Source organism: Synchiropus splendidus, chromosome 6, assembly GCF_027744825.2.
Source record: "Synchiropus splendidus isolate RoL2022-P1 chromosome 6, RoL_Sspl_1.0, whole genome shotgun sequence".
Taxonomy (NCBI): Eukaryota; Metazoa; Chordata; class Actinopteri; order Syngnathiformes; family Callionymidae; genus Synchiropus; species Synchiropus splendidus.
The window spans coordinates 15803261-15827753 of record NC_071339.1 but is presented as its reverse complement, the minus strand read 5'-3'; the positions used below and the strand labels follow the sequence as shown (position 1 = coordinate 15827753).

General features: G+C 45.4%; 3 protein-coding genes across 7 annotated transcripts; all 3 read left to right on the top strand.

Moving 5' to 3' along the window:
* Nucleotides 1–519: 519 nt before the first annotated feature.
* zgc:109965 (Nicalin-1-like) lies at nucleotides 520–7612 on the top strand. Its single transcript, XM_053868287.1, has 16 exons — nucleotides 520–618; nucleotides 1650–1801; nucleotides 1865–2055; nucleotides 2113–2257; nucleotides 4020–4117; nucleotides 4173–4250; nucleotides 4314–4417; nucleotides 4479–4567; nucleotides 4626–4765; nucleotides 4830–5008; nucleotides 5069–5156; nucleotides 5333–5371; nucleotides 5898–6070; nucleotides 6138–6191; nucleotides 6248–6326; nucleotides 6394–7612. The coding sequence occupies exons 2-16, from the start codon at nucleotides 1657–1659 to the stop codon at nucleotides 6451–6453; spliced, it is 1662 nt and encodes a 553-aa protein (XP_053724262.1). The 5' UTR covers nucleotides 520–618; nucleotides 1650–1656; the 3' UTR covers nucleotides 6454–7612.
* A 490-nt stretch (nucleotides 7613–8102) lies between these two features.
* LOC128760996 (uncharacterized) lies at nucleotides 8103–10181 on the top strand. Of its 2 annotated transcripts, none has more exons than XM_053868814.1 (5): nucleotides 8103–8442; nucleotides 9394–9605; nucleotides 9666–9713; nucleotides 9785–9862; nucleotides 9923–10181. In XM_053868814.1, exons 1-5 carry the CDS (start codon nucleotides 8323–8325, stop codon nucleotides 10011–10013), a joined length of 549 nt encoding a protein of 182 aa, XP_053724789.1. In that variant the 5' UTR covers nucleotides 8103–8322; the 3' UTR covers nucleotides 10014–10181. The 2 variants fall into 2 exon arrangements, with proteins under 2 accessions (XP_053724789.1, XP_053724788.1); XM_053868813.1 differs by having other exon boundaries at nucleotides 9328–9605.
* Nucleotides 10182–10906: 725 nt separating this feature from the next.
* myorg (myogenesis regulating glycosidase (putative)) lies at nucleotides 10907–20992 on the top strand. 4 transcript variants are annotated; one of them, XM_053869044.1, is made up of 4 exons: nucleotides 10921–10971; nucleotides 12849–12899; nucleotides 15795–16154; nucleotides 16305–20992. In XM_053869044.1, the coding sequence occupies exons 3-4, from the start codon at nucleotides 15892–15894 to the stop codon at nucleotides 18094–18096; spliced, it is 2055 nt and encodes a 684-aa protein (XP_053725019.1). In that variant the 5' UTR covers nucleotides 10921–10971; nucleotides 12849–12899; nucleotides 15795–15891; the 3' UTR covers nucleotides 18097–20992. The 4 variants fall into 4 exon arrangements, with proteins under 4 accessions (XP_053725017.1, XP_053725019.1, XP_053725018.1 ...); XM_053869043.1 differs by having other exon boundaries at nucleotides 10951–10971; nucleotides 12784–12899; XM_053869042.1 differs by lacking the exon at nucleotides 12849–12899 and having other exon boundaries at nucleotides 10907–10971.
* The last annotated feature ends 3501 nt before the right edge of the window (nucleotides 20993–24493 follow it).

The window sequence follows — 24493 nt, the reverse complement described above, 5'->3', positions numbered from 1 at the left end:
TGCTAGACTGTTTGTTATGGCGATAACTACTATATCTACTATAACTCTATCAAACTCTTTTACAAAAATACTTCATCCCCTAGAAGCATTGCTAGAACTACGGTAATATCATGACCACATTGTATTATTCCAGCCATTAGCAGTTCAACATGCAACTTACCACTAGTTTCCTAAATGTTTCCTATTTCTACTACAACCTCTCTCTGCGGATACTACCTATAATGTAGAATCATACTTTCATCTGTACTTTTACTAATACCCCTAGTACTCTTTATTCCACTGCTGCTTATAGCTGTGGCTACTTAAATCAAGTTACTACATCTAGTGCTTTAGTTCCCTGTATGGCAGGTCTTCAGGACGAGTCCTTTCCTTCTGAGTCCAAAAAGACTTTTTAGCAGGTGGTCATCCGTGTTAATGCGCATGTTGCATTTGTCTCTTCCAAATCAAAGCGTGGAGGCAGAGACGGAGGTGTGGGGGTGGAGGTCTGGGAATTAGCCGACCTGATCCTCTGCAGCAGATGGTGGATCCTGGCTTACCTCCACTCCCCTGGTCCTGGACAGCAGTTCTCATCTGACTGCACTGTCAGGGGACTGATGAGGCCGCACCGCCAGCCAACAGGTGAGAAACCTTTTCCTCTCCAGATACACTACCTGCATGAACATCACGGACGCTTCTTACTTGGACATATTCGACTGCTATTTTTTTTTTACTTTTACTTCGTGGTATACTGTTTCTACCTCTGCTACGATTTCAAGTAAACTGAATGACTAAACTGACTATATATATATATACTATATATATATATATATATATATATATATATATATATATATATATATATATATATATATATATATATATATATATATATAAAGTGTAACCACATTTGCTAGTGCAGTACTTCTCATACAACTGATGTTGACATACAACTATTGCTCCTTCATGATTTAGGTTTTACCACTAAAACTTTGCCCCAATAACTACATCATACATTACAGTACATCATCTACTTCTACTGTGACCACAACTAATTCTTCCGCTTCTTATCAATGCTATTTCTCCAGTTACAACCACAAATCTTACAAATACCATTTCTACTTGTACAGCTGCTACTGCTCATAATAGTGGTGGTATTACTATTCCATTACTACAAGTGCCACTATCAGTACCTCCGCCAGTTGAAATACATCTAACTCTGCCATTACTATTTTACTATATTGTACTTCTGTACAATTCTGTTACTACTCTGTCTAGAACTAGTTCTGTTACTGCTGTAAGTAACATGTTGATACTTTTGTGTACTTCTATTTTTCCTTCTCTTCGTACTTCACTTTGTCTAAACAACTCTGCAACTATTATTGTCACCTATCTTCAATACCACTTCAACTGTAGTTCAGTGCTACTGTTATAGCCACTTCTAGTATGCACACAAATGATGGTTGTACTGGTTAACATGTGAAGCTACTACTACCACTTACTACTACCTATGTTCTTGCCACACTCTGTTCCTTACTTGTACTAAATACTAAATACTTATACTGCTCACTATTGATACCACTTTGATGCTGGTGAAAAAGAGTACATAGAGAAGTACTTGTACCAAGAATGACTTCTGTCTGAAGTACTTGTTTCATGCCCCACTCTGGTAGCATCACCATGTTCCTGAAGCTGCTCAGCTTCACTGCTCTCCTGCTGCTGGTCTTGGTCCAGAACCTGCAGGGGTCGGCTCTCACGGCCGCGTCCTCCTATGAGTTCACAGCCTACAGGATGCAGCAGTTCAACATGGCTCAGCGAAAGCATGGTCAGTGGAGCGCCATCAGCTGAATCAGTGTTGACAGAATCAACACTCTTCTCGCTCCATCAGGTTGTCGAGGAGCCATTGTAGTGGCAGAGGCTCGCTCCTCCGACGAGCCGGTGCTGACCCGTCGATGTGTGGTCATGAAGGTGTCAGACTTCAGCACAGAGAAGTACCTCCAGGCCCAGAGACAAAACGCTGCAGCCATTCTGATCCTGCTGCCAAAGAACACGTCTGGAATCCCTCCAGAAACCACCCAGGTACCGCCATCCTCAGCCCCATCCGCGGTGACGTGCTAACACCATCTCAACCCTCAGTCCTTCATGATCAGTGAGAGGGACGCCTTGCTGATGGAGTCTCCCATCCCCGTCTACGTGGCACTGGAAGATGAGCAGCTCCTCTACATGTACGACGAGGTCAAGCAGACGGCCTCCATCAGAACCTCGTCCATATTCATCCGAGGCAAGTGGAAGAGAATACTGAAGTCAAACCCTCTGTGGTTGTTCTGGTGAAGAGTATGGCGTCCTTTCAGAGGGTGGAACCATCCTCCTCCTCATCTGCAGTACAGATCCTGCAGAAGAGATCCAGGCTTTACGTCCTCTTTACAGAGAGCCAGCTGGAAACTTGACCCAAACATGGCTTCAGTTGTGTGTGACCTTGGTTAGAACATCTCCCCACGTAGGTGTCCAGGGATGGAGGAAATTGGGCATTTGAAATGTCATCACAGAATCATACAGCGTGGCATTATTTACTTCTTTTATATGGTGTTTGATGGCAAGTTGCACCCTAAATAGCGTGTAGACTGAACCAGTGTCTGCACTTTTTCTCCCACATCCACGTGACTGATCCACATATTCATGTGTTTTTACAGCATCACAATATCTGTAAACATCACACCTCTGTGTGCTGTCAGTCTTGATTCGGCTCCGCCCATAGAGCAAGGACACGCCCCCGACGCCATTTCTGTACCATCAGTTTTGAACTTGTAAAAAAAGATTCGTAATCGTACAAAAAGTTTTGAATCTGAAAAAAACTTTTGAATTCATAAATACAATTTGAAAGCGAAAAAAACAACTTAAAAAAATACCATGTAAAAGTATTTTTTTCGTATTCGAACCTTAAAAACAGGGCATCAAAACATCATTTTGTCATCGTGTTTTTTTTTTTTCAATTTGTTTTTTTGTATTCAAATCCTGATGGCAGAGATATCCCTCCATATCCAGGAGCTTCTGTTTGTGTTGTAGCCCGAGACCAGAACTGAGCAGAACTGGGTCAAGCTCAAGACTTTCCCCATAGCAAGACCTCATTGGTTCATTTGCCATCGCAAATACAAACGAACCTCCAGACCACCGTCTTAGTCAAATCCCATCTAAATCCATTAAACAGTAGCTCTGGCAATTTTAATTCATCCACTTCAGAGTGATTCTGTTCAGAAATGGATGGAGGGGGACCCCTGTTTCACACGGTGTTGAGCTTGATGCTCACAGGCCGAGCTCTCTGTTTCTCCTGATCTCGAGGACGATAACATAAACACATCATCTGGCAAAAGCAGAACCAGCTCAGCACTGAGCTACTGGGTCTGTCTCATGGCTGGGAATTAGAAAATACAGAATGGCAAACTCTAAACTTGGAGGGTTCCCCAGTTGATGTCGGCAACAGAGACCCAGGAATGGAAGCAATGGAAGAACAAAAAAAAGAGAAGTGTCAGTAACAGCAGAGGAACGTGGGGAAAAATAACCAGGATAAAGTGACCTTGGACGAATGCAAAAGAACACAACAACAGAACAGCCCAGTGAGACTCTGTATCCAATCCTGCGACAAAAGGAAGGGCAGGGAAGGCAAACACCAGCAGAACTACGACGCAAAAATGCAAGAAAATGACCAACTCACGCTATGACTCCCTTGAACCAGGTGAACAAAAAGATGAAGCGACAAGTTAACAAGGAAGGTGAGAGTCAAGAGCTGTGACTCATGGTGCATTACGTTTCATCGTCTACCTCAAGACTGCTACGCCTCTTAAAAACCAACATTTGCAAATGATTCACTTGAGAACAGGAACAGGAGGTACTGAGGAAAACAACCTGGTCCTCCACTTGGGTGAAGGCCAGAGGTGCTTGCTCTGTTGTCAAACTAGCAAGAAAGTGAAAGTCTGAATGGACGGATAGTCTTTCCTTTCATGACTCTTTGAGTCCAGTGCCAAGCTTATGTACTTGTTTTCCGCCAGTCCTTCGCAGTATGATCACAGCGACAGCCTTCCAGATCTTGGTGAGCAACAATGCACCGATCAAAGCCGTCAGTGACACCACCTTCGTCACGCTGGAGGTAAAGAGCGGCCATCATTGTTGCTACGGCGCAAAAGCTAACGCTGGTGTTTCAGGGCGTCCTACCTGGAGCAGGCGACGACGTGCCCACCATCGTGATCACGGCTCACTACGACTCGTACGGACTGGCCCCGGTGAGTCCGTCGGACAAGTCCACTTGCTGGCCACTTTAGTGAGACATTACGCCCTGGTTTCAGTGGCTGTCTTACGGCGCCGACTCCAACGGCAGTGGGGTCGTCATCTTGTTGGAGCTGGTGCGACTCTTCCAGAAACTCTACAGCAGCTCCAGCACCAGACCCCCGTGAGTTCCACAGGTCCATTTGAGCCACGGCGACTGTGAGGTTAAGAGGTTCCTCTTGCAGGTTTCACCTCCTGTTTTCCCTCACTGGAGGAGGGAAGCACAACTTCCTTGGCACGAAGAGGTGGATCGAGGAGAATCTCGACCACGCCGGTGAGTCCTGGTGTCCAAGTTTGGAGTGGGTCAGCTGATTCTTCCTCTCTCTCACCAGAGTCCAGCTTGCTCCACGACAACGTGGCCTTCGTTTTGTGCTTGGACACTCTGGCCAATGGGGATGAGTTGCACGTCCACGTGTCCCGTCCGCCCAAAGCGGACACCCCGCTTTACTCCTTCGTCCAGCAGCTGCAGGAGGTGACCAACGTCTCCTCGATCTGAGCTATGGACTTCACCTCTTGTGTTGTTGAATGGTCCACAGGTGGTCTCCTCCAGGTTCTCCTGGGTGAAAACCGGGTTGGTCCATAAGAAAATCAATCTGGTGGAGTCCACAGTGGCCTGGGAACATGAGCGTTACAGCCTGCGCAGGATCCCTGGCTTCACGCTGTCTCACCTGGAGGACCCCAAGTCTGAGCTGCGGGGCTCCATACTGGACGACTTGTGAGTCTGGAGGTCTCAGACCAACCACATTTGATAAAAAGCTAAAGTTCCCTTTCACAGGTCTCAAGTGGACTTGAGGAAGCTGAAGCGTAACGGCATCATCATCGCAGAAACGCTGGCTCGGTTCATGTTCAATCTCTCAGACAAGGTGAGACTTTCACTGCCTCACCGACGTGATTTGAAATGTGTGATCACTTCACATCAATCCATGGGAAATAAAATGAATTTTTGTGTCATGAAATACGTTTTGAAAGCAAAGGGTGATAAAATTATTGTTTTGTACACTTTTGACAACATTCGTCTTTTCTCTCTTCACTTCTAAAGGGCTCTCCCAAAGATCTGCAGCTTTTCAAAGGCCAAATGGTGAGATCGTCAATGTCTCTTAACCACCAGCAGACGGCGCTCTTGCTTCTGCAAAGAAACAGGAATCGCATCGCTGACGTCACGTTTCACATAAGAGAGCCTTCTTCTTCATAGTTGTAATACATTATTTATGACAAAAAGCATTCTCAAAATTAATTCAATTATTTTGATATGTAAGATATGTACTTTTATTTTTTATTATTTCAAATATTATTTTATTTCAAAATTAAACATTTAAATCTTTCTTCATGCAGAAAATTTACAAGTCAAATAAAGGTATTTTTAAATTAGTATTTTATAATTTATTTTACAGTTCTTTTATAATTAAAAAAATGTGCTGAATCAGAATCAGAATAAAATTTATTGCTATGGTCAGTGGGGATCCCACCAACTAGGAAAGTGCTTTTTTTTTTTTTTTTTTTTTTTGGTACAGCAGATGTCCAGCAGACAGTTGTAATGGAGTGTAAAATTATGAGGCTGCAGTCTGATCTTCGCTGTTCACCAGACTGTGCATTCCTTGCTCCAGGACTTCCATGACAGCCGAGTGTCCAGCCTGATGTCCACCCTGACCTCTCTCCCTCGGGCCACTCAGCTGCTGGACAAGGAGCCGGGTCAGGTGACGCTGGTCAACACGCTGGAGCAGGAGTTCCGGCATTACCTGCAGCAGGTCCACAGACACACCTTCAGACAGGACAAGAGGTGAGGTCTGCTCTGGGCTGAGGTGAGACTCCATCTGTCCTGACGTGAACACATGTTCCCCTCACAGAGACCCGGACATCACCTTCTTCGACCAGATGAACCAGCCCATCGTGATGTACAGGTGAGGTCAGGTGTGCGATCATTGTCAAGAGGGGGCGCTGATGCTCTACTTCCTAGGGTGAAGCCAGCAGCCTTCGACCTCTTCCTCGGTGGTTGCATCGCAGCGTATCTGGGGATCGTTTACTACGCCATTGAGGTTCGTTCCTGCGTGTAAGCAACGTCTCGGCCGAGGAAACTCAAGTGACACTCGCACTCTTTTGCAGAACTTTGGTTTCGTGTACACAAAAGTCAAAGCTGCAGTGAAGACAAAAGCCTGTAAATGAGACGGCGGGACTCGTGTTTCTCCACCAGGCGGTTATTGAGAAGAACAAACATGTAGTGGACCGGAACTGTCTTCTGTCACTCTCGTTGATTCCGATCTTCAGTTTCTGCTCCTAGGTTTGATGTCAGTCTCTCTTTCAAAAAGAAGGCGTCGGGGGTTCCAGTATTTGGGGTCGTGTTCATGAGTGAGGGAAAGATGCGGGTGAACAGAGGCTCAGTCATCAGTCATGAGGACTCTGTAGAGGTGAAGAAAGAGCAGAGCCAGAGGTTGAAGCTCTCCACTGACTGGTGGCTCTCACCTGTGGTCACCAGCTTCAACGTGACCCAAACATCTTGTCGGGGCGACTCCTAATGGGTGGAATACAGGGACACACCCCGGAGAGGGGATATTATATATCATAACTTAAGTCACAAATGTAACTTTAGAATTACTGGAACAAGGGTTGTGGAGGTGGCACCGGCTCCCTCCTCCTCCTCAGCATTCCATCATCTGTAGATTTTGATTTTTCTGTCAGACTGGAGTCCAGCAGCCAGAGTTCCTGTCACTGACAAGTCTGTGAAGCCGTGGAGACTCGGCGGTCCCCCGCGGAGACCTGAATTATTGATACCCATGTCACACGTGGACTGTGGTGACCTCGGAGCGGGAGAGCTGGCAGTTCTCCTGACGGGCCATGTCAGGAACTTCGACTGGGGCTGAGAATCAGCATATACACGATCACACGAGACGCCTCATGATGATGCCGCGCTCCTGTGTTTGGAAAGTGACATGCCACTTATCTGCCAGGTTCAGGCTCCACATGTCTTGTTGACAGCAATTCGTACGGTAGAGCATTATTGAATGGAATGTAAAGTTCTTTTTATACCATCACATTTTTAACAATATTGTTCCTTTACTTTTAGTCTAGTTAGTTTTTGCGTTTGAAAATGATTATTATTATTACTACTATTATTATATTTTAAATCTTTTATACGGTTGACAGTGTCTACTGTTGAGCTTTGTTTTTGATCTCATTTTATTACACATTTTGCTGTTTTTTTCAAATAGAAATTAGTTTTCTTTAATACAATACACTTGTATAATTATTCATTTTATTTATTTGTTATTATTATTCACTTTCTTTCCTTAGTTTTTTTTATGTAGTTGTTTGTTTCAATATTAAAATGTCACTGAGTAAATCTTTAATCTTTCAAGCTTTTCTTGACTTTTTATTTCTACCTTTGAGAGGCTCTTTTTTCTTTCGGTCCTTGCATATTTTCATGTAAAGGTCAGTACTGCACTGGACGATTGAAGCTTGTAACGTAATGGAGATGCACGTAACTGGGGTGTTTCAATGAACTTCATGAACATAACCATGCTGTGGTTTTTAAGCTTTTTAAACTCCTTTTTTCAGATGTATATATGTTTTTCCAACTTGTCTATGGTTGTTTGCACAGCTCACTAGTTACCAAGACAAACAGATAAACGCATCGGGGTTGGCTCACCCAGGAAGCAGAGCAAACGGAGTGCTTGTCGCTCATCAGACCTGTGGGGGGGAAGTAGGTCATGAATCTGACCCCAGGTAGGAGTGTCTCAGCAGGGGGTCAGAGATTTAACTGGATTAGCTGCGTGGTGGTGTCAGCAGAGATGTTCCCGACTCTTCAATCCCAGCTCTCATGAGAACAACAGCAGTAAGACGTTGTCATCTGTTGTGATCATTGGAACTAAACAGACGTCGTGCAGCCATGAAAACAGCTCAAGCCCCACCAGTGTGTGACGCTCAGGGGCACAGCACAAAGGGCCTCCTCACTAATGACCAGGGAGGAGCCTGCAGGTGACACAGGAGCACCACTGGACACAAGTCTGGACAGTGCTCATCTGCAGGCAGGTCAGCATGGCTCCTCAGCTTTATCTCACCGTCTACAACGAGCAGTTTGCGTCTCCGGGGAAAGTCAAGAGAGTCCAGCTTCGACCAACCTCTGCCCACCGCAGGAACAACCCCCAGCCTCCGCCGGTAAGACACAACTCCACCACATGACCGCTTATGGTCATCACCGCTGGGTGCCGCACGTTTTCATCTTCAGTCTGTCGTTTATTTAATGTAATTACCTCTTCAGCCACAGCTACTCAAGGGTTGCACACTAAACTCACCACCAGGTGGCGCTCTCTGCCCAGATGGTTTTAAATAGTCTCTTCCCTGGTAAAAATTCTCTGGAAATTACTGAAGCCTCTTAGTTAATCTCTGGAGCACAGCCATGTACAGAAAAAAAAGTTTTGTTATTGGAGCTTGGAGTAGTACAAACTGACACTGTCTGACAGCAGTGTGTTCCGGTCGTACAGCAAGTTCAGAATGGTAGCGTATAAAATAATAGACTGCAGTGAACTATTAGAGTTTGCTTAACTATTAGTTTAGCAGGCTGTGGAGTGTGTTATTAAGTGGTATAGTTTGTGCAGTGTTCAGTGTAATATAGTGTGGGATCATGTAGTCTAGTACAAAGTATAGTACACAGTATAGTGCAGCACATTACAGCAACACTATACAAACATACTGCACAACTATACACAATGGTATTGTATAGAGCAGTGTAGTATAGTATAGGACTCTATAGTACTATGCAGTATAGGATAGTATACTACAGTGTAGTACAGCACCAAATTAACTTCTGAATTATTGCACCCCTGACATTGTGCAGTATAAAGTGAGGAAAGTACATAAACGAGTATTACAGCACAGTCTATTTACAAATGTGTTGGGTTCTGTAATAAAGTTTAGCAGCGTCATTTCATCCCCTTACCTCTAAAAATAAAACAGTTTAACATATGTAGTAGGTTCATGAAAGTAACATCCTTATAAGTGTCTTAATGTCTAGATTTTACTGTAGTATTTTTGTGTTGTCAGGATTTCTTGTTTCCTCGTAACATGAAGTCCAGCTGCAGGCATACACGTTGTCCCCCACACCTCCAGCCCCCGGTGGACACCAGAGGGCCACTCTTTCCCCCGGTCAAACGTCTGTCCCTCCACGGTCCACGGACGGGACCAGACCAAAGTGGACCTCTCAGCTCCTCAGAAAAGGACAAACCTCCGTCCTCTGTTGAGACGCTGCCCTCTGTGGGTGGACACAAGAAACTGCAGTTCACTGAGCCTCCTGCATCTGAGCTGAGCTGGAAGCCGCCGAGGTTCGTCTCTCATTGTCCAGGACTCAGATGATTGTGACCCTGATTTGTGTTTGTCTGCAGAAGAGTCGATCATCTTTCTCACTCCCTGCCGTCGCAGCAGCAGATAAAGTGAGATGCAGCGTAAACGATGGCTCCCCCTGGCGTTGCTTTTGATGACACACATCTTTGGGTCTCCACAGGCTGAACGGAGCAGGCCGCAGACTAACCAGACCACAAACGACGCTGCAGCGTCGCCTCACCGCGGCGCCACTCAGAAGGTGAGCTCACTTCCAAAAGTCTCACATTCTCAGAGTCTGACTTTTGCTTTCCCACCTCAGCGGCTGCTACAGCTGCTTCCAGGTGGTGAACCGTTACCAGGCTGGACATTACATCATCCACCCCGAGTTTGTGTCTGAATTCTCTCGCTAAAACCGTCCTGTATGATGCCTTACGACCACTCCACCCTGCCTGCACTCGCCTCTTCACCTCCTTCATCTCTCATTCACTGCAAATCACTATATCATCCGCAGTCATCATGGTCCATGGCATCTCCTTTCTATCCCCACTGTCCCAATGTTGTAATAAAAGAACCCACATCTGAAGCACTATATTTTTTATCATGATTTTTTTTTTAAAAACAATGATTTACTTGATCCTTCTTCAACAAAACTGAGGAGTCAAGTTGCCTCACACACTGGAAGGACAGTGTAGGAGATGCACAAGACGAGTTAGTAACCTGAGGCGAGTAGTAACTAGTTAACTTCACTCGCTTAGCACCGCGATGGTGTCTCCATTGTCACTGGATGAATGATGGTTTCCTCAGGGTCTAAGGAGACTCACCTCAAGTTCATGTTTCTCTTGGCTGAAATAAAGGCCTGCACTTATGTACTCCCTCAGACCAAAACTCCACTGTACAAGTACTATACTATGAATCATACTTCACAGTGACTTTACTCGAGTATAATGCTAATGATAAAAAGAAGTGGTACTTGAACAGTTTTCATTCAAGTTTTGTTGCTCTTACTCGAGTTAACAGGAATGAATTTTGTACACTGACTTTTGCTTCTGTCATTCACATTTAAAGTGATAGTACTTTCACTTGAATGCAAGTTTTGATTCTCAAGCCACCTCTTTTAGTTACGTGTTTAGATGTAAGAATAAAAACAAACAAAAAAATAGAAAAGCAAAGCAAATAATAGTAGCATTGGATAATTGTAATTGTGAATAATTTGTTTCAAAACGAACACCAGAACTACGATACCCAGAATGCAAAGGGAGGGATGACGTCATTGCGCTGCAACGTGTTTTTTTTTTCCAATGGACTCAGGCAAACAAGTTTGTGTCTGGAGCTGACGATCACTGGACCCGAGGGCTCCTATTCTCACCGGTATGTAAATGTGTACATTGTATTACTGAACATTACTGCGGCTGCCTGCGGTTTTACATGTAAAATCTGGACCTGATCGTTGAGGCTTTCTTCAACTTTCTCGCGACTCTGAAGTAGTAACGGTTCAACTCCGGCTCAAAAGGCTTCGTCGGTCGTAGCTGTCACTGAAGAGTCCGTCCTCGTCAGGACACGTGATTCGACTCGTTCCTTCGACGTGTTTTATTTAGATTTACAGACGGATTCTGTTGTGTTTTAACGGTTGCGACGGGCTGCTGCACCTCCATCAACTCGACACTTGTGCGCTTCTCGACGATAAAATCACCTGAGCTCTGCAGAAAACACGGTGAGAAGGTTTCTCAGACCTCGGTCAGCAGTTTTCTTTGACAGAAAGATAGTAAATCGGCTGAGACGGCGCCTAGCAGTCCCCTGAACGCGCCATAAACAAAGAAACGCGGTGTAGTTCTCGGAGTTGACTTCACTCTGTTGGCCCTTAAAGGTCTTCTTTATCTGCATGCTCCAGTCAAACTGGACTGTTTACGCTTGTTTCTGTCGAGTCATGCTGTCCCAGTTGCACTGTCCACAACTCTTATTGAGTCCACCTCTGACTCACCTCTGACTTCACTTCATACAGTCACTGTCTCTCTCCACTGGACGACTGGGGCTGGAGCCCTGCTCTGCTACTGGACACCCTGGACAGGTCTCCAGTCCACCACAGACAACCGATCACACACATACACACACACACACACACACACACACACACACACACACACACACACACACACACACACACGTCTAATGTGGGCGGCACATCGGAGTGACTATGTTTCCAAAATGACACAGCAATGTAGCTCATTTTACTTTTGGGTTATAATACTGAATTCTGATTCTGATTCTGGCCTCAGAAAAAGAGAGATTTGTGTTAAATCCGAAATGTTTTACAGGGATTCACTTTTTATCAATATGTCATGAAGTTTGTCTCACAATGACTGAGCTACCTTGTCAGTAGGCTGTTAAGAAGGACTGTTCTGGACATATGTCACTTTCTAATACAGTGGAACCTCGGTTCTCGACCACAATCCGTTCCAGACGGCCGTTCAAGAAGCGAATTGTTTGAAATCTGAATCGATTTTTCCCATCACAATGAATGGAAAAAGAAAGAATGCGTTCCAAGCCTTAAAATAGTCTTTTGTAGGAGTGAATGTAGAGTGTCTGCTGCAGGTGCGCTGTTCCTCTATGTGTGTGGCCGCTGCATGTGGGAGGGGTTGCCGAGTGAGTGACGTCTCTCCAGAAGTGAAGAGGTGCCCGGTGCGTGTCCAGCTCTGAATGTGCGCTTCTGTGCAGTTTGGCTGTGACAAAGTCATAAACCAAGGCTCTGTCCAGACTCGCCTCATCCCTGTCCCAGCTCCAGCCCACAACAGGACATCAAACCCTGGAGGAGAGGTGTGGAGAGAGAGCACCTCCCCTGTGACACTCTACCACGGTCCAGTGCGGAGACAGGGAAGGTTTTACACCTCAATATGAAGAAGAAACAGTCAGTAAATGTAGCTAACGGGACACGTCTGCATACAGAGGCTGCGTTATACACAATAACAAAGCGCTTCGTAGGTCAGCTGATCAGTCCACGCACGTTATGTTTTTTCCGGCTTTTTTCGGGAGCGTTCGAGTTCTGGAAATCCGAAGCAAAAAAATCTCGAAATTTTTGTTTGAATTCCGATTTGTTCGAAGTCCGAGACGTTTGAAAACCGAGGTGCCACTGTAATAATAAAAGATAATTTAAAAAACACATGACAATTTCCCATTATTTAATAGGCTGATGGTGTAAACAGAAGGCTCTTAGATAGTTTGGGTGAACACTCATCGCAAACTGTCACCAGGCGACTGGGCAGTGAGCCTCGGAGTCGGTGCCGTCACCGCTGAAAGTGGAGGTATGTGTTGCCAGATTTTCATGGCACTTTTAGAATGGTGGAGTGGGTTGCCAGAATTTTGTCTGCGTCTTGTACAGTTCCTTTCACGTCTGCTTTGGTGATAACTGTTGCTTTTTTGCCACTGTTTGGCTGAATATATTCCTCCCTAACCCCTAATAATCCCTAATAATTATGCTGATGATTCTCTAATAGCTGGTTCTTTCTCTCTCCCACGGCCGTTTTTGAAAACGGTTGAGATAGATTTTAATTTTTAGCAATTGACCTGGGTAGGAGCTCTGACTTTATTGCCACCAACTCACTTGGGGACTTTCAATGACTACACAAGTACACCACACTTCCCCCAACATGGGCCAAATGATGATTGTTATCGTAGTAAATTTTGTTAACTGTGAGTTTTTAGGTCCATTTTGCAATTGCAAATAAAAAAAAAAAAAAATTACCTCTGAGCTTTCTTAACCATATTTGGTTTCCTTTTTTCATTATTTTCTGGATAGAACACAACCAAGTGTCATTTTGTGAGTATTTCGTGGTCATTGTCTTGTGAGGTTACTCACCGTTCTGTCAGTGCGCTGTTCAGAAAACACCTTTTGAGCCACGCATGTCTTTGGTACAAAACCACTCTACCACCCAGCTGCAAGAGATAGTAGAGACGCTTTCTTTGGGAGTCCATAACTTTTTTTTTGTTGACCAGAGATTGCTTAAGTAGGAGTATGGACATTGGTGTCTACACAGGTTTGCATCAGTATCATGTGTAGGTTTACACCAGAGTCAGAAGCTCCTCTCTGCCTCTCATTGCTCCCTCCCGGCCTCAGATACAGTAACTGTTTTCAATGCGCGGATCCATTTCCCCTCACCCAGAGACAAACTCCAGCAAAGAGCTGCTACTTCCTGTTAATGAATGGCGGGTTTGTGTTATCACTTCTGTTGTTGGGGGAAATCGATAGCAAGCCTGGTTGAACACAGAATTAGTCCATCAGATGGCTAATTAATAGCAAGCTTTTTTTTTTTTTTTTGTGACCATGGACCTGGGCTGCCAGCGCAGACGCCGGGGTCAGTTCATTTAGAACCAGTCAGCAAAGTGTGCCGCCAGAAAAGACCGCTCGGCTGCCTGCTAATCTAATCTATTCAGATTCGCTCAATCCATAATTACAAACATCAGGATCCTTGCAGAGGGAGGTTTTAAAGTCCACGGACATGTGTCCTCCGGTTAATGTTTAATTTGTTGCCAGCGCTGAATGGCTGCTTTCAGTTAGACTGGCTCAATGGAGCAGAAAGTTTAGCATGCGTCTGTCTCTCTCCCTCCTTATTTTGGCAAAGCTCTAAAGCCAAAAATCCCTCTCTGCCGCCGCTTCGCCCCCTCACATACAGATGAGTTCGATCAGTGGAACTTGAATCACTGCAGGGAACATCCACTTCATCCTCTTACAGGTAATTGGCAGTAGATTTGTTTTGTTAAATCTCCAACACATCTTTTAAGTTTACGTCCTGACAGTTTTAAAACCTTTAAGTGCCCAGAAATCAATTTGTGCCTCAGTCCACAGCCGAACTTAATGGAGGCTTGAAGAAGTACAGCAACTCATTCATGGAAGAATAAATCACTTTTTTTTTTCTTTGAGGCAAGATTAAGAAAAACACATTTGTTTTTCCAGAGGTGGTTTGTTGGGCAGCAGCCGTGAGCTGGTCCCCAGTGAGATAAAGGTTGTGTGCTGTGGGGTCTTGGCACCTGTTGGGCGAAGGCTTTGTCTGCCCAGCTGCGGTGTTTGGAACTGTATCATGGGAATGTCTCGCTCGACCACCCTGGTGCGGGTAGACTCACCCCATCACTCAGTCCAGGCTGCCATCTGTTTGCGAGAGCAGATGAAGGGTTTCTTCCACCTTGGGTTGCAGTATGATTCCTGCATTATCTGATGGACAACTGGCTAATGCCTATTTTGGTGACACCATGGTGCTGCTATGGAACTACAGCAAAACACCTCCCTATTCCAGGAAGTACCCTGGAAAAGGATACTAGAAGAGGATGGCTGACCTGCTCAGACATTTTCAGAGAGAGTGAAATCATTAGTTTGCTACTTGACACACCTGACCACAGGGAACAAATCGTCTTGTGACTCTCTCTACAACAGATGTCACTCACTAATGATGCTTGTCTCTTCCCTCACTCACGAACAAGACCCCATTATGACTTTTTTTTCTTATTTCCACATGGTTGTTGCTCTGAGGGGCTGGCCACGCCCCCTTCTCAACAGCAGCCACTCAGTCCAGTAGCACTCCTTTGTGATGACATCACACGACTTCAAACGTCAAGCTCAATTGATGTTAATACTACACGAAATAAATATGTCTAGTGAGAGAAAACATTTTGAGACTCACAGGATGAATTAAAAGCAAGCAGTGACGTGTTATTTACAAGATCCTTTGTTGATGTTTCAGAAGTTTACACCATGCTGGAAGTCGAACAAACTCTCTTTGTATATTTCAGTGTTCATTGCCAATGCGTGGGAGATGGATTAATACTGCTCAAGAACACAGATATATCCAAGTGTTTATTTATCAAATACAGAGCACTTACAAAAATCTAGCCACATAACAAGCTATCCAAAATATATTGCTGTATAACACTTCATCCAACTAGTTTGTCCAGTCCATTTTTAAAATGACAGAACACTGAAAAGAAACTTCCTTGTCCTCCATTACTTGATTTGATTCTTACACATCATGGCATGCATGGTAGCCTCATGCCAGGTCATCATCAGCCAGATCCTCCAGTGTTAATGTTTGAACACAGTTGGAAAGTGTGTATGTATCAGGTTTAAAAGCTAAAAGCAGATAGTATTGATCATTCTTTTGTATAGTCCTGCTAATTCACTGTACTTCTCTTTCTCTGTTTTGTTGCAGAAGCTCTTTGAAAAGCTCCGGAGACTGTCCCTGGTCAATAACCCACATGAGCTGTAAAATAACCCCCAAAACACTTGGGTGTAATCCAGTTTAAACCATGTACCAGGTGGTACCTGGGGGAGCAGGAGGCACCATTACTGATGTCATCCCCAAACAGAAACGCAGCAAAGACACCCGGCCACTGGTGGGCGCTGGAGTGATCGGACTGGTGCTGGTGATTGCGGCGGTGACTGCGTGGTGTTATTACATTGCATCACTGCGAAAAGCTGAGCTGCTGAAAACCCAGCTGCTGGACCTCAACAAAGATGGCTACATTATCCGAAACCAGGGGGGATCAATCGTTTTCAGGATGGATTTCAGGTCAGTTCTGGTCATGTTGTTTATGTATCGATGTAAAAAGTGCTGCTCCATGTCACACCTGTCTCACATGTGAGGCGGGTGATGCCTTGCATGGTCAAATCCGTAGTTCTGTTCAAGAGGTTGAAGAATGTTTTGTTTGGATCTTGCCAGGTCAGGAACGCTGGATCTGGACTCTTGCACTAAAGAAGGTGAACTTCTCAGCTGTAGCAAGACCACCGACAGGAAGCTCAACTTTTTTATTGAGACGGTGCGGCCCAAAGACACGGTGCAGTGCTACCGCGTTCGCTGGGAGGAGCTGGTTCCTGATATCGCTGTGGAGCATGCCATGACGTACAAGTTTGCCCACTGGTACGGTGGAGCTGTGTCTGCGATTCAGCACTGGCCCATTTCCATCTCCGGGCAACAGGCCCCCAAACCATTTGTCACCAGTGACATCTACTCCAATCGCAATGAATTTGGGGGGATTTTGGAGAGCTACTGGCTGTCGTCCAATGCCACGGCTATTAAGATCAATAATTCAGTGCCCTTCCATCTGGGCTGGAATGACACAGAGAAGACCATGTACTTTCAGGCTCGTTACAACGACAGTCCATTCAAAGCAGAGCCGAACGAGGCGCCGTGCGCTGAGCTGAGCTACAGAGTGTGTGTTGGACTGGATGTGACGTCCATTCATAAGTACATGGTGCGCAGATACTTCAACAAGCCCAATAAGGTTCCCTCCCAAGTCATGTTCAGCCATCCCATCTGGTCCACCTGGGCTTTACACAAGACTGACATTGATCAGGAGAAAGTTTTAGAGTACGCCGCGAACATACGGAAGTACAACTTCAACTGCAGTCACTTGGAGATCGACGACCGCTACACCAGAAGATACGGAGAGTTTGAATTTGACCCAACAAAGTTTTCCAACGCGTCAGCCATGTTCCAGAAGTTGAAGTCCGATGGCTTTCTGGTGTCTCTCTGGATTCACCCATTTGTGAACTACGACTCGGAAAATTTTCACTCTTGTGTGAAGCGAGGGCTGTTTGTCCGAGAGCCCACCGGCCAGTTGCCGGCCCTGGTGCGGTGGTGGAACGGTATAGGCGGTATATTGGACTTCACCAATCCAGAAGCTCGTGATTGGTTCGCTTCCCAGCTACGTTCCCTTCGCTCCAAGTATGGGGTGACGTCTTTTAAATTTGATGCAGGGGAGACCAACTACTTACCTTGGAAATTCAGTACCAGAACTCCCATCCGGGACCCGAGCTTTTTCACCCGACGATACACAGAGATGGCAATTCCCTACAACGACAGAGCCGAGCTTCGTAGCGGCTACCAATCTCAGAACATTTCCTGCTTCTTTAGACCCATCGACAGAGACTCTGTGTGGGGGTACGAGTTGGGCCTCAAGTCTCTAATCCCCACTGTGCTCACTATCAGCATCCTGGGCTATCAGTTCATTCTTCCCGACATGATCGGAGGAAACGCCTATCCCAACCGTACGGAGGGTAATGGGCCATTGCCTGATCGAGAGCTATACATTCGCTGGCTGGAGCTGTCGGCCTTCATGCCGTCCATGCAGTTTTCCATCCCTCCCTGGGAGTATGACAATGAAGTGGTTGAGATCGCTCGAAAGTACACCGCCCTCCACCAGAGCCTGGTGGCGCCGCGGGTTTTGGAGCTAGCTGGCGAGGTGCTGGGCACCGGAGACCCAATCATTCGCCCGCTGTGGTGGATCGCCACCGGTGATGAGACTGCGTACAAAATTGACTCCCAGTTTCTGATTGGGGACGACCTGATGGTTGCTCCGGTCTTGGAGCCAGGAAAGCAGGAGCGGGATATCTACCTCCCGGCCGGTCGCTGGTGGAGCTATAAAGGGGAGAGATTCGATATCAAAGAGCCACTGCACCTCACAGACTATCCCGTCGATTTGGACGAAATAGCTTACTTCCTTTGGGTGTAGAAAGAGCCCCGGCTGCCTGAACCGTCCTCCACACGCTCATGAGCTTCACTGAACTTGTTTCTAATTGTTTTGTAACAAAACAAGCACATTTTTACCTGATGTACGAGCTACTCTCGCACAGAGAGGCTTGGAAGTTATTCTCAATTGTTCTGTTGATGATGTGGAAATACCGCGCGTTGTGCACATGGCGAAAATGGAGTACACACACTGTGAATGTATTTTGATGCCCACTCTGATCAGTCGACTCTGCGTCCTCTCATCTGCTTCATGGCACGTACTGGGCAGCTTAACGCTTCACTAATCAAAATAACCGTGTTGTGACTCAAGAGTCAAGGACGACTAACTCAGGTTTTCTCAGATGTATCTCAAGTTCTCAGTTATAAGCTTAATTCTTCTTTAATTATGAATAAGAGCAGTTTAAGGCTGCAAAATGAACAAGGTGGCCTTCTACGGTTTAGATCACAGTTGGACAGACCGAAAGTCCTGATCCTCCTAACTCCCGTCCAGAGCTTGCAGGAGATCCTTCCCACTCTTGTTGACATTTTTACCCCCTCAGTCCCAAATATCTCTCAACACAACTGCCTGTGTTCGCACCATAGCAGATGTGTTTCTTGCCAAATGATGACCTTTCGTTCCATTTTTGAGCTGCTTCTGCCTGTGGTCTGTGTGAACGTTGGCATCCTATGAAGCCTTGTCGCCGCTGTTATTGGTCTGTTTTTTGCGGACAGAGCTGTGAATCAACCAAAAGTGGGATCTAAGCGAACAAGTGATTGTGTTTGTGTCTTTGATTTTGTTGCTATTGCTGTGTGAATCATTTTTAACCTTGACAGCTAATGCCTGGCAGCTTTATTTGTGTCGTTTTGTGTCGACATGTTTGATGTCTCGAAGAAATGGGAATCTCACCTCCGAAAGAGCTAATAATTGCTGTGGATTATGCTACACACCTCTGTGCAATTCTGTCCTCTGAGTTAGTCGACAGGTTAATGAGAAAAGGTTAATGTGTTCGGAACCTATGTCGATAGTAGGATCTAACTTTTGTGTGCCTGTATGAGATTGTTGAGCGATTACACAAGTCTGTCTTGCCACCTGTTTTGGCAATTTTTTGAGGCCGTATCATGAGTCATGAAGGATGTGAAGTCATCCCTCGGATTATAATCCAGACGCTCACAGAAGTTGTTTGAACTCAAACCGTTTCTTTATAAACACGTTTCAGACCTTTTTTCAATGTTTTAACAAACATTTAATCCAAACGCCGTAGAATCCAAAAGCTAGTTGCTTTACACACAGATTCCGTCTGCTATGTTTTATTTATTTTTTTTTAATGCTGCAACGCTCATTTGAGTCCATGACCTTTGGGTGGGGAGCGGAAACACAAGGTCACGGCAGAGACTTCCGGGGGCTCAAGTAGCCTTTTAGGGTGCCTCCTAGTGGCCGCCCTGTTGAAGTGCTCCGGACATGTCAGTCTGGGAGGAGGCCTGTGGGCAAACCCAGGACACGTTGGAGAGGCTGTTTCTCTTGGTGGGCCTGGGAACACCTCTGTACCCCACCAGAGGAGCTGGAGGAGGTTTTGCTGCTGCCTCACACTGACCTTGACTAAGCAGTGGAAGATGGATGGAAGAAGGCAATGCTAATTTATCTCTTAAAAAGGTCCTAAACTGTTTCTGTGAAAGGTGAACAGTGAACTTACAAGGGATTACTGTCCACTAGGTTATAAACACAGTGTACAACCGCGGTGACAGTGTGCATTGCCAAAATCTAGAATTGATTCTCAAGTGCCTTTTGAATGTGAATTGTTCATTTGATTCTGGAGTGTTCCTAGTTTGACCCAAACTGTGTGTGAATCATGTCATTTAAAGTCGATTCATGTGTTCAGAACAACGTGACTAGCCAAGTACAGTTGGATGTCTATTCTGTCGATCCACCTTTGGTGGGGTCTGATTCATCACCAGAGAACCTGTGGTTAGCATTTAGCGTATTAGCATTGTGGCCCTATTGGCTACCGTCAAAAATGCAGCCTTATTGTTTTGCCTTTGGTACTTGGTAACAAATATACATCACAACATTACAACAGTTGTAATGTTGTAATGTTGAAGTACGATCTACCAACCTGAAAGAGCCTCTCACCACGTCGCTGGTGAATGCTGGTGAAAAACTTGCAGTTGATAGCGAGCTAAGCTAACTCCCTCCATCCCTGTCTCTGAAGACATTTCTCCCTTCCCGGCCCTCTCACCCAGCGAGACACCATCCGTCTCTCTATTCTATTTAGTCCTTCTGGGGTTCACAGATGTTTAGATCTCACAGCAACTCCTCCGGTTTGTCACGGTTCCCTCCTCATTTCTCTCCTGCCAGACTTCAGGCTGAGCTCTATTCCCTCCTGCATGAGTCAGAGCTACCTGCAGGCGGAGGGAACAGTCTCGCACGTCAGTCCAGGGCTGTTAAAAATATCAAATGGGAGCGTATTTATTTCCAGAACATGCCTTATGTCGTCACGTCAGTATGTATCAGGAGGTGCCCGCGTCGCTGCCTCTGGCCTCTGTGTTAGCTTCGGTCATTTTGGTAATGAACGTTGCTATATTTGTTTTGCTCTCACTTATGTGTTGACCAAGTGCCGGAACATGAAGCCAGTGGCTTCTCTTTGTGCCTTCTAAATTGCTTCCTTGTCATGACTATTCATAGACGCTCTCTCGCCGCCGCGGGCTGAGCCTCACCAGCTATTTCTGTCGCTGACCTCCTAATGGCCAACTGAACCTTGAATGTTGCTGCGTGTTGTTACTTATTGGCCTCATTGTTTCTCCAGCTTTTGCACAAGGTTTGCCAGCACTGTGACTTCTTACTGTTCTTGATGTGTTTGAAGATCTAAATAAAGCCATCTGACTCCCTGTGTTCTTCAATGGAGTACAGTCGGTCGGATTTTACAAATGCAAAACAGCTCTGAACAAAAGTCAACATTCTTAGATAATTATTTTAGAAAATACACCTGAAGTAAACATGTGTCATTAAACATGTCATAAAAGTGACTGGATATGTGTCACTAATGTCAACATTAGGAATAAAAACTCAATAGTAAAATAAAACACACTGGGAATGTTAACGATAAATAAATAAATAATACAAATAAAGAAAAAAATGTGACACAGTCCTACTGAAAAATCATGTTTAAAAAAGGATTTCTGCACATTCTACATTGCAGTCATGTAACACAATGTATTCCATGTACACAGTACTGTCAAAGTTGAAGAGCAACTGAACAGTCGACAAGAAGACCAAAACACATGGAAGTCTAAAGATGGTGGTGGGATATGAGTTGACAAGACACATGAAAGTTGAAGAGTGAAAAGCTATACAAAAACGGACAAATTGAATGTTAGAAAACAGAAATCCCTGCAGTTTCACACTATCAATAAAAATACATGAATGTGGATTGTAGGAAAGACAATGGGAAAACAGTCACATGTACACTAAAGCTTTGAAAAAGACTAGAACTTGACCAGACTTAAGAAATAATCCATCAGATTTTAACAGGTCAATTCAGGCGTCTTTGAGGCAGTCATGAAAGCTGGGTTTAAATGACTAATATAACTAACCACATACTTTACCGCAACACCAACTGTCAACAGCTGCGTAATTTCTTTCCATTTAAACGCATCAGGAGCCTGAAAGCCGAAACAAGGAGGCGACATGAGGTCAGCGAGTTGACCGAGCAATCAGTGCTCCAATAAAACCTGTAACCTTTTATGAGTCTGCAATATATGAAAACTCATGTGCATCAATTGGAAGCCGCCCTTGAGGGACTTATTCAACTTTGTGGGGCCGACTCATCGCGGGGCAGTAATGACCATGTGATGAAACAATTGCGCGGGTTATTTGGAGGCTGCGATCAGATCAATAAATCATCTGCCGGCTCCAAATGTGAGGCCAGAGATCAACTCACGCGCTGCTTTGACTTCAGACAGGAGCAGATGTTTGGACTTGAGGAGAGTCACATCCTGGCTCGACCAAACTGGAAGTTTATTTCATTCAAATATGCTTCCGAAGTGCCTCACTTCGTTCGCCACCGCCTCATCTTTCTTCAGAATTGATCCGGGCCGCGGCCGGTGCAGAGAGGACACGCGCTCATTGATTTGCTGTCACCGTGCTGCCGTGGATCAATAGTATTTGTTGTTTTGCTTTCTGCAATCATATTGTTTGTTTCTGCCCATCTTTCCCCTCCCCGCCGCAAGATGAGATTTATCGGCGGTTTGTCCGTCTCTGGGCTGAGAAACGTACGTGGGTGCTCCGGCGTGGAGATGGCCCAGTGAGATGGACGACTTGGACCGGGGTGATCAAAGCAGAGGGTTGGTGGAGACTGTACTGAGATAGAACGCAGTTCAACGGCACAAACAGGTGTACAGTAGCTCCACAGCTTCCTCATTCCTCAATGTCTCAGCTTGGGGGCAGCAGGCGACGTGAAGAGGCCCTGACTTCCCTCGCTCCTGAAGCCTCCTCCAGCTCCTCCTTAGAGAGACATGATCTTGTCTGCGGAGTGAAAACTTTGATCTGAAAATGATCTACGGTCGCACAAATGACGAAAAAAAAAAAGACCAAAAACAACAACTGGACCGCTGAAGAAGAAAAAGAGAAACATCTTTAATACTCCACCTTTAATACTCGTGAATGGAATTCAGTCTGAGGAAGTTATTTCAATGCGATATTGCAGTCCAATTCAGGTCGTCTTTGAAGTTGGACTTGAAAACCTTGGCAGGAAACTATGCACACAGCATTTCTTTGCTACCATGCAGGGAAGACTTTCATCTCTCTCTCTCTCATAAGCTACACAAAGGCGAGTCCATTTCTGAGTTTCCATGTTCTCATGAACATTCATATGGAGTTTGTTGATTCTTTGATTTACTTCCATCTACATGCGTAATAAAACACTCACTAAATAAAGACATTGACTCGCAGGATCCAGCGCTGTAAATTTGGAAACAGCATATTTTTGGATGCATTTTTATTGAATTGCTACATTTGAGTGACGTTGTTCCGCCCTCGTCCACAAGGGCGCGGTGTTGCCTTGTGGATGACTGGTACAAACGCCAGCTATAGTGGACCCTGGGCCAGATGTTATCTGTGTCTCTCCTGTAGACGCACACACACACACCAACCTGTCAGAACACTTCCCCCTTAGTTCTCCACCTGTGAGCCCACCTGTGTGTCCATCTGTGGCGCAGAGACGCCAGTTGTTCTGGTGAGGAGCCAGTGTGTCTCAAGTACCTTCACATAACTTCTTTTCATGAGCCGCCATGCTGCCTGTCGTCCGCAGTATGGCTCGTTCACGTGTGAAATATTAGGAGGACAAGCATCTAGAGGAGATTCGCAAGATTCAAATATTCCTCAGTCTGGTGACTCTGTTACCTCACCGACAGCAATCCCATTCAGTTTTAACTTTTCAGCTTCCCTCTTCACTGTATGCCAGACTGAAAACGTTGCTACTTGACAAGTTTCACGGACGATTGACGGAAAATTTTACAGGTTACATGTTGTTTGACACATGCACAGCTTCTTTCTTTTAAGACGCAACAGATATTTCTACTTCATTTGGGTGCCACCGACTCCTCTCCTCTCAAGGGTTTGTGTCTCATTTCACTGTGGCCGGACTCAACTCCTTTGACCCAAAGATTCCAGGGCTGGGAAGAGTGACCACCTTCCTGCAGGGTCTGGCTGTGCCATGGCTGTGGCACAGATTCAAGCCGCCATTTTGAAGGTAATCCAATGGCATACAAATGTGTTACTGTTGGACTGCTGGTCCAAACACTGGGACAATGAAGCTCTGTCAGGCGAACGTCCTCTGTAGAGAGGACAAATCCCAACCCTGTATACATGTTCGGGCCTCATTCCAATGGGGTTCCTGGAGACCTTCTCATGGCAACTGTGGTGGCCTTCACGTTGAGGGGCCGGGTCTGATTCTGCTGTCGTTGTTGAGGACTGTTTGTTATTGTCTGCGATAATCTGCACTTACTTTGTGTCGAAGTTTTAAGTCACACTTATCTTGATTCTAAAAGTCTAATTTAGCCAACAACAAAACAAATGTTGTGATGTTGCTTTTACACCAACATTGTTCTAGATCCAGTGCCATTCCGGATTCTCAGAACCTCGGTCGCTCATGCGACATTTGGCAGGACTAAGGTGGGTGGGGCTAAAGAGTGTCACTCAGGCAACCATCGGTGAAATGACAAGTCACTCTGATATTTTGCTTTACTGGGTTTATTTGTTTTCCTCCAACATTCAATTATGCAACGACTCATGGTGATGAGGTTTGCTGTTTCTGGCATGCAACAAGTGTGTGTCTACACTATAGGTGACATGTTTTGTCGATGTGATATGTTGTCTGAGTTCGTGTAGCTGTCTCATGTCAGGGCAA